General features: G+C 34.9%; 1 protein-coding gene across 1 annotated transcript; it reads right to left on the reverse strand.

The window, feature by feature from the left end:
- Positions 1-891: 891 nt before the first annotated feature.
- Positions 892-7,071, reverse strand: LOC104219583 (uncharacterized). The gene is made up of 10 exons (XM_009770281.2): positions 6,625-7,071; positions 5,823-5,897; positions 5,249-5,302; positions 4,971-5,049; positions 4,760-4,887; positions 3,761-3,844; positions 3,490-3,573; positions 2,729-2,880; positions 2,241-2,391; positions 892-1,916 (listed from the first exon to the last, which is right to left on the reverse strand). The coding sequence occupies exons 1-10, from the start codon at positions 6,982-6,984 to the stop codon at positions 1,617-1,619; spliced, it is 1,467 nt and encodes a 488-aa protein (XP_009768583.1). The 5' UTR covers positions 6,985-7,071; the 3' UTR covers positions 892-1,616.
- Between the last annotated feature and the right edge of the window lie 3,437 nt (positions 7,072-10,508).

Raw genomic sequence — 10,508 nt, forward strand, 5'->3', positions numbered from 1 at the left:
TATTGTAAGTCCAATTTTAGAATATTATTTATAAGTCGCATTCATAATGCAACTTATAAGTCGCGTTGATCGTTTATGCATTTATAAGTTGCTTATTTTTTTACATTTCCTTTTCATCTTTGTTGAGCTAAGTATCTTCGGAAACAACATGGTTAGGGATTGTTATTGTTATTGTTTGTCGTTTATAGATTTTGAAATGCTGTGTGGAATCGATTTTTATGTGCTATTTGTTATATGCTGGAGTGCGATGTACTAATCGCATTTTTCCAGTGCATTTTGTAAGCACATTTCTGAAGTATATTTTTAAGTCATATTCTTGAAGTACGATTTACCAATCATATTTTTTTTAAGTGCAATTTATAGGTCGCAATCTAAAATATAATTTATAGTCGCATTTCTAAAATTTTGTAGATTACATTTTTAAAATGCTATTTAAATTCATCTCTCAAACGGACTGTTTTACATATTTCAGCCAAAAATCAAATTTTACATATCTGTTTTGCATATTTTTGGAATTCTGACTATAATTACCCCCAATGTTACGGCCAAAAATTCATATTTTGGGGAAAAAACTACTATAAAGACAAAAAGATAGTCCCAAATGTGGGTAAAGATACATATTTATCTCAAGAAGATTACAATACTGTGTCAGTTCAGGTAAAACGGTCTCAAGATATACAAGGTTTGACTGCAACAGTCAGACTAACAACAAATACAACAACATACTCAGAATATTCTCACAAGTAGATTCTGGGGATAATAGTATGTTCGCAATCCTTATACCTTGTGAAGGTAAATAGGCTATTTTCGAAAAACTCTCGGTTCAATACAACAAAATCACAGCTTTTAGTGAACTACGGCAAATGAAATAGTAAAAACATCCAGAAAAAATAAGCAAACGGTCAGACTATTAAAGAAAAAGGGGTACATACATCTCTTTTAATATCATTGTGTTTTTATCATTGGAAACTAAAAGAAAATTAAAGAAAAAGATATTCTATAAAACAGATAGCAACTGGTCTATCTACTGAGATATAAAGCTGCTTCACTTAACCAATGCCTCCCAACTAAATCTTGGGAAATATTGTATCATTAAAGATAAATGATAGTTCCTATACAACTAAAAATCAACCAACCACCCTCCTCCAATGCCCAGGTGCATATTTCACTAGCTCTCTTGACAATAATAACAACTATTGCGCCTCAATCGCAAGCAAGGGTCGACTTCTCCTGTCCATATAAGCTCTATCTCAGTCGAGCAGTCCGATGCACAAAGTATCAGCATTCACACAGGGTCCGGGGAATGACCGCACCCTTGGGTGTGATGTAGACAACTTACCTTAATGCAAGCATCAATGGCTACTTTCACGGCTCGAGCCCGTGACCATATCTCAGTCCAATATTATATATAACAAACTTAACCCTCCTAATAAATCTTTAACTCATTAGAGTTTACATGTATAGAGCCTAAAACACTTTATCACTGATATTCTTCAAGATATTGCAGCCAATGTAATGCATACCAAACCAGGTGAAATCTAGTTAGTGACAGCAATTCCAGAATTAGCAATTCCAGAATTAGCAATTCCATATAAAGATTTGCCTCATATTTTTTATCAGATTGTAGCAAAACTCTGCTCTGGTTTTACCATTATCTTGACTGGTTTCCCAAGCTTGGATTTATCTTCCATTCGAGCAATTTCAAGAGCCCTCTCACAAATTGGATATCCTTGATCATCCCATGACTCCAGTATTACGCCAGAACCAATACAAGTCCTTCCATTGTAAAAGGCTGCAAATTGTCCAGCTGCCAGACCCTGATCATCTTCAGATATCCGGACAACTGCAACTTCCTGCCCATGTTCATCAACTTCCATGGCCAAGCTGCAGTTGTAAAAACCGGGACCATGACGAACCTAGAAAACCAGTAAAAACTAAGAATTTTGCTTGTATATAAACACCATATTACTCTGAATTTCCAGTGCTACCAAGCTCACATTGCAAAAAATTGGAAAAAACAACAGTACCCACCTAAAATAAAAATAATCAAGCAAAAGAAAAATGAAATCCCAAGAAATTCAACTCTTATCTCCACTAGTCTGCTATGTCACGTATATTATAGCCTTTGTTCTTTACAGCCTAAGTTCATGTTGAACATTCTTAGATACGTATAAAGGTGTCAATGAACTCAAACAATAAACAAGAAGTTTAACGGAGGAAACAATAAAAGGAAGATTTACCTTGCATTGAAGCTGACTGATTTGTCTAGGAGGTAACCCACTGAGCCATTTTAAGGATCCAACACGAAATAACCGTCTTTTCTTGTCAACAGAGAAATAATTTCTCGATACATATACGACATTGTTTTTAATATCCTTCTCCACAACATACCTACAAAGTAAGCAAAATATTTAATAAGCACATTTGAAAACTCATGCAAAAGAACAACATATATTTGGATTGATGATTACTATAATTGCTCATAATTCCTAAACACAATGAAGATCAGGGCCATAAGATGACAATACGCAAGCATTTTGTTCTCTTTGGAGGGTGGATTATGGCAACTGTCATCCGCCATATAACTTGTTAATGATCAAGTAGCCATGTGCAGTAGGCGGTTAATAACACAATAAAAAACAAATGGATATAAGATAATCAAACTGCATAACTACTTGAGACCAGAGCTGGTCACATATATATTAAGAAAGAGCTAGTAGACACATACCAGGGTCCTCCAGGAAGACGTAAACCTTGGCGTTGGCCAATAGTATAGAACCAAAAGCCACGGTGGTTTCCGAGATAATCTCCACTCTCTGCTTCCAATATAACACCTTCTGATTCTCCAATGTGTCTAGCGACAAATTCACTGAATTTTATCTGAAACTCCAAATGGAACTGAGACTAAGATCTCTTGGGGTCAATTGAACTATATGCAACTACAAAAAATTAAGAACAAATCTTAAACTTTTTGGAGAAGTTTGCAATCTAACAGAATTAAGAAAGTGTGTAGCTAAAATAATGAATCTACGGCTAAGAGATTTGTCGTGTAGACCCTCTATGCAGAAGATGAAGTTTTCAAATCTAACTAGTCATGGTTATAGAATATACTTATATTACCCGTACTGGTGGATGGAAAAATGTGAACCTCCACATCCCATTATAATGTGTTGGCAGCTTGATATAAAATGGTTCAGATATAGCAAAAAGATTGTAAGGCCCACTTTGCATTGACAATTTTAGACAATTACCTGTTTGCCGCAATAAATCCGGCAAGCTCATCTATTGTTGTTTAGCAAATAATGCTCATGAGTCATGGTTAAGAGAGCTACTTAACTGGTTACAACTTACCAGCAGGAATAGCTAAACTAGTTAGTAACTAACCTATTTAAGTTACTTCACGAGAATGGCATACGACTGTACCGACATCACCTTATACCAAAAAACAAAAAGTTCATGTTAACTGTCGAATGTGCTGGTAAAACAGACCTTGCCAAGAAAGCATATTCCTTGTGAATCCTTCCTGTCTTGGTTTGGTAGATTAAATGATTTAGCAAGCATGCGAACTTCATCCTGTAGATACGTGATGAAAGATTAAGAGCACTTCAGCCTCAATGAAGAATTGAATTTTTCAAATGATCACATCCCAGTATGAAGGAGGGTAAAGACGGATTCTCTCTCAGCAACATAATATTTGATCATTTTATAGCAACGATATTGTAGAGAAGTGATAAGCATAATTAGAAAAGTCTCACCTCACCTTTGGGATACATCCAAGTGGGAAAATCAGCCGTTTAAGCTGAGCCTGTGAGAGATGCGAAAGGAAGTAGGTTTGGTCCTTGACCTGAAACAACACCACTGCGGACATAAGAAATCAGCTGCATTGACCCAAAAAAGAGAACGAAAAACTTGGGACGAGGACGTGTTTAGAATACTAGGAAAAATCAGACGAAACTACAGAAATATCATGCAGAACTTCCAAAATACATAAAAAGATGAACATAGAAATGGAATTTCAAAGAATTTCACTCATGTGTTGTTTAATGTTACTGTTCACTAGACTAAGGAAGACATGGGATTTCTGAAAAGAAATTAATTATGCCAAGAGTAGGCAGGAGATTTTAAAGAGCCCTTCAATGCAAGTTTTCAGAAAAATGGAGGACAATACTAGCACAACTTGGTACACTCACAAACTAGAGGTATCAAATAGGAATGTCGGGCTAAATTTAGGCCAGTCTAAAAGGGTTGAGTCAATAAATGGCTGATGAACCAACCCGTCCAGAATTTTCTCGAATCAATATGGATTTGGGCATTCGACCAATTCGGGTAGAACGGACTATCGCTAAACCAACCAAACTCAAACATTTTTTCATTTATTTGTTTTTTAACCAAATCGAAAAAAAAAACTTTTCCTTTCTTTATAGAAGAGAAACTCAGTGTGCAAATGTATTTTATCAAACAGTCCATCCTCGTCTGCTGAACACGTATGTCTCTTGCAAACAAAACTGCTTTTGATGGGAGCATAATGCTTAATTCCTGACCATATACATCTGCCTAAGTTTATTCAATTTCTCGTATGTTCATCCTTTTACCTAAAATCAAGAAAGATTCTTTCCCACCATGTCATCTTCAAAATCTCCCCTTCTCAAGTAAATACATCAAACTTTACAAAAGAAAACATGGAAACAGGCTCAAAGAAACATGTATAAGTATGGTAAAAACGTACTGCAAATACAAGTTCAAAACATTATATACACACCATATCCTTTGACAATTCTAAGATAGAAGGTTCATCCAGATGATCAGTAGATGCGTGGACAATCTTTGCATAATGTCCAGAAGCAACAAAGTCAAATTCCATTCCGCTAATGGCATCCATAAAAGCACCTGAAAATTTGTTTTGCCATTTTCAAGCCAACGAAATTAAAAGGCAGCAAAAAATAGTGCATTGATAATGTAAGATGACTGACCAAATTTTATTCTAGTATTACAAAGGACATCTGGATTTGGAGTCCTGCCACATTTGTACTCCTCAATGATATATGATACCTGAACATGTTAAACTTACATATCAAAAAACAAAATTACAACCGAGCTTTCATCAATAGCCTCTAGCTTATCTTTATATTACATCACATGAAGAAACCTTTGTAAACAGAACCCAATAAACACGTAACAAAGTTCCACTCAATGAGACAAAGCTGGTAAAATGAGTAATTAAGCAGCTCAAAAGTAAACAGAAACATACCACATTATTCCAATATTCATCAGTCAAATGGACAACTTCCAATGGTACATCAACCTGAAAAGTTTGAAAACAGATGCTGTGGAAACTTAATTTGGAAATAGCAAACTAACTAATGCAAGAGAATGAACACCTCCTCCCTCCCTCCATAACAGGAACCATCAACCTGAAAAGACCTTGTGGAAACATAACATCAACCTCAAAAGCACTCGCAGAAACATGGTTGGGAATATCAGATTACTAATGCACGGCCAGGTAAAAGAAACAATCACCCACAATATGGATTATGTGCAAAGGTAAAGTGCATCATGCCCGAAAACTCTTGATTTAATCTTATTTCAAACTATTTGGTATTCGGTATGGTTATCCTTTTTCCTTTTTTCTTTTTCTAAAGCCAGGCAGGAAGTTGTATAATCCTGTCCATTAACTTCAGATTTAGCATTTAACAGAAAATTAACCTAAATCAGACAGAGCTATCACTACAGAGATGACTGAAAGAAAGCAGCTGTGTCTACAATGTATCAAAATTCTGTTCCAAACCAATACATAAGAAAATGACCGAGGAAAAAAGACTGACCTGGTCACAAACAGCCTTTGCATATTTTAAGTCATCCTCCCATGGGCATTCAGACCAAAAGTTCTCAAAGTCTTCCTACAAAAGAGAAGGCAATACACTTTAGGAATTGTTTGATAAACCAAATTCACTGCTTGAAACTAAAAAGATTAAGGGGTCGTCAATGTTATCAAAGGCGAAAAGTGCAAAAAACTCAAAGGTTTGTTGCACCTTTAAGCGCAAAATGCAAATAAAGTGTGGGCTTAAATGAAGAAAGGCACATATGGTGGAAAAAATACAAATATGTATGTGTAGTCAAAAACTAATAATTATAAGCATGAATGATAAATATATGGATAAAGAAATTAAAAAAGAAAATTATGTGAAATATCAATTGTTTAGTCTCGCCTCTTCAGGATTACGTTCATTAGCAAGGAAAAATATGCCTTAGAGTCTTAATGACCACACTGAAGCACCCGCTAAGAGAGGCGAAGCCATCAATGTTTTGCACCTCGCTTCAAGGCGTAGTATATAGCTTATTTTAGACCATGGGTTTCACAAAGTTTCTTCATTTCTTAAACTTCGTACCCAATTACGTGGTAATGGTGGGAGGTGGCAGGTATACTACAGAATTAGTCGAGGTGCGCGCAAGCTGGTTATAAAAAAACTTCATGCCCAATCAAACTGGGGAGTACCACTTATTTGATTTATCAAAAGCAAAATAGAAAGAGGAAATAGTAGCAAAAGCAGCTCATATTCTTTAACTCTGTATACCAACTCAAAAGAAGACTAAATAATTATGGGCAAAAGTAGTGAAGTTACATACTTGAAACCAAATCTTGAGATAAAAAGCAGTACAGGAATGTCCAGCAGCATGAAGCAGTCTAAGAGCGACGCTGCTATCAACGCCGCCACTAACCAAAACCGCAACTTTGAGAGGATTTTTATGTGACATGGAGCAAGATAAGTATGTGGGGTCGATTTTCTCATCCACATAAGTCCTAATTGGGGATGAAACTGAAATGGGTTTTATAGAAAACAGTCTTCTTGTAAAAGTTGTGAGCTTTTTTGGTTGATTAAAAGAGTGGATAAGGGGTTTTTGGAAATGGGAAAGGGAGAATAAGTGTTTGAGAGATTGTGAAGATTGAAGGGTAAGAGGTATTGTTGACATGGTTGCCCTTAGCATTTCTGTTCGTTTGGGGAATGAGGTTCGTGAAGTCCTGGCTATGGCGGAAGCATTTGCTTCAAAGTTTTTTTGTTTTTGTTTTTTTCCTTTTAACTAGCTTCAAAGCTTTTTTGATATGGCTACTGAGCTTTAAAAGTGTTGTACAATGTGCATTGATGATTGTAAAGCCACTTTGGAATTATTAATTCACTCTTTAACGAGGTGCTCAGATTAAGGCTGGGCATATATGGGTAAAACGGATAACCCGAAACATTACTTGTTATTGGACTATCGGTATTGGGTTATCGGGTTAACGGTTCGGTAACAGTTTATAATTTGAAATTTTAACATTCCTTTGCCACATATGAAACCTTATTACCCTCAATGTTTAAGGTCCCCCTACGTTTTACCTTTTCCCTTCACTCCCCCGTGTTTAACGCCTATTTTCTTCTTTACAGAACAAAAGCTACCCACGTTCTTCATTATTCTCCATTTAAATTCACCAAATATTGAAGTTATCATTCTACAAAATTCGTTCTCATCTTTTGTCAAGTTGAAGTTAAACCATGAAGAACATCAAATCTACCCAAAAAAATACCTAAAAAATCTACAGTATGTGATATCCCCTCTTTCGATTTGGGTGTTTTAACACCAAAATCACCACAAAAAAACAAGTAAAATCTACACATGCAATGGAACCTACTACCCACAGTTCATCTCCGAGACAAATCCGTGCTGAGATGAGAACAAAGCAAATGCACGATGTAGATGTTGGAGGAAGTGCTACAACTGGCGGCAAACAACTCAAAAGAAAGGGGAAAGATGTATGTGTAGATGACGACTTTGTTGAAGATGTCCCTAAAATTCCAACAGTTAAAAACCCCAAGTTGTCTCCTGCTTCCTCAAAACAACCAGTCCAAAAAACTCCCAAAACTGGTTCAGAAAAAAAATTGGTGAAGGTAAACATTTATTATTTTCGTTTCCAGTTTTTTAGTTTTGTTTTGGATGTAAAAATCTCTGTTTTAAGTATTTTGGTAAATTGTAGATTAGTTGTCTTAATTTTGTAGATTATTTGTAGTTGTGATTTTTTACAGTTTATAATTATAGTTATTTTGTAGTCGTTTTGTAGTTATATTGTCGTTAGCTTTTAAATTTTGAAACAGAGTTGTAGTTACTTTTTTCTTCCTACATTTTTGTAGATAATGTTTATATCTGTAGATGTCTTGTAGTGTTTTGTAGTTATATGTGTGGTAGGCTGTATTTTGTTGAAACAGATTTGTATGTATTTTTTCTTCCTGATTTGTTTTTAGCTATTTGTGTAGTGATTGTGTAGTTATATGTAGATAATATGTAGATTAATGCTTCATTTTATGCAGTTTAGTAATGTGAAATAATTTATCATTTTGTGCAGAATGGACATTATTTTGCCCCACATAATGTGGATTATGGGGTACTTAGATTCCACACTTTGTGTGATCCTAGCATTCCTAGCCAGATAAAAGAGTTATTGTCTCCAAATGCTTTAAAGCTTTTTAAAAACACTTGTTTTGGTTACTTACTATCTCTCCCCTCCATTTGCATGCAAAACCAAGCTATTTATCTTCTGATGAAGTATGAACTGTCTAAGTCTAATGAATCATTTTTTTCAGTCCATTTGAAGGGGAAAAAATTGAATTTTTCATTGAGAGAGTTTGGTTTAATTACCAGTTTAAATTGTGTGAATCAGTTTACAGATTATGGATATACTTCTACTTATGTTAGCAAGTTAATGAATAGCTATTTTCCTAACAAAAAAAGAGTAGAGAAGTGGTATTTGAAAAATATAGTAACAAATAGATCTTGGGTAAACGATGAGGATGCAGTCAAGTTGTGCATTCTTTAACTTTTGGAATTTTTTGTTCGCTCTTATGACAAAGACCATGTGTCTTTTATAGACCACTTTAGGTTCTATTTGGTAGAGTCTGGTCAGTTTGAGTCATACCCATGGGGTATTAAATCGTTCAATCAGGTTATGGAATCCGTTAGGCATCGTCTAAATCCCCGTGTACATTCTTATCTCATACGGGGATGCTCATTAGCCTTGCAAGTGTGGCTTTATGAGTGTTGCTCGACCGTCAACACGAAGCTTGCTACGAGGTGTTCTGACTCAATACCTCGCATATTAAGATGGTCAGCTACTAAGGGGCAGATTTGGTTAACTGCCTTTGAAGAGAAGATGATCAAGCCTGAGTGGATTAAGGTATTTTTTTTCAGTTTTATATGTTGCTACATTTACCTTCATAATATCTACAATTAGCCTACATTTTCTACCTTAGTGGAACTAACTGTTTTTTTCCATCATTCAGTTCACAAGCGTGACTGAATATGGAGAAGAGGTTGAAGTGCTTACTCTTCCAAACAAGATTGAGTATGAAGATGAACAAGGTGCACAATCATTAGAGGTTCCAAATGCTGATTCTCCAACATTGAAACCCAAACATACAGATTGTCAAGAGGACAAGGAATCTGTGGCTAAGAAGCTCAGGAAGCTAGAAAAGGGAATTGAGTAGGTAATATTATAACTACAATATATTTACATATTTGCTACAATTTATCTACATTTCATAACAATTTATGTAGTATACATTGTAGTTAAATTGTAGTATAATTCTATAGTCATCCCTGTTGGGATTGCACACATTGTAGTTAAATTGTAGTATAACTGTAGCAATTTGTAGACAATTGTGAAAATAATATTGCCTCGTACATAATTAAACTGATTTGTAATTTATTTGAATAAAATTACCAACTAACTATATTTTTAACTTTTAGGTTGATGGAAAGTTAGAGGATTTTAGGAAGGCTGTATTTGAGGAACTACATGACCTTCGAGTGTTTATAGATGATTCTATGAAGAGTGTTTTGAATTTTATAAACAGGAGATATGATGCGGATGAGGCAAAGGTAAAAGTTGACATATATTTATATACCAAAACAAATTATGACATATGAAACAATATACTCAAACTAACATAAAATCTTTAGTTTGCTGGTAGTTCAACCAAAAATAATGACCAACAACAATGAGTGAACAACCAGCAATTTCAATTTAATATTGGTGAGCAAGTGCATGCAAGCACAAGCAACACATGTATCTGCAAATACCTACAAATATATATACTTAGTATAAAACTTTATAGAGCATAGTTTTATTATTCATATTTTATCTACAACTTCCTACATATATCTACAAATTTCAAGGCAGCATTATCTAGTATTATTTACCTTTTTTTCATTATAAATTGAAGCTGCAGTTTGTCCAGAACATGTTCCAGAACATGTTCCAGCACATGTTGACTTATATTCAGAATTTCAAGAAGCAGCTGAGGTAGAACAAGCAGGTATACTATCATACTGTCATTCAGAATAAATAATTGTTGTTTATATAATTTTACATTCATGTTAAGTAAGTTATGTTTTATGTAACAGATATTGAAGTTATCAATGCACAGTCCCCAATTCACGGAGTGACTGTAGCAGCTCAGACAGAACAAGTCATTGAGAAA

The sequence above is a fragment of the Nicotiana sylvestris genome, chromosome 11, assembly GCF_000393655.2.
Source record: "Nicotiana sylvestris chromosome 11, ASM39365v2, whole genome shotgun sequence".
Lineage (NCBI taxonomy): Eukaryota > Viridiplantae > Streptophyta > Magnoliopsida > Solanales > Solanaceae > Nicotiana > Nicotiana sylvestris.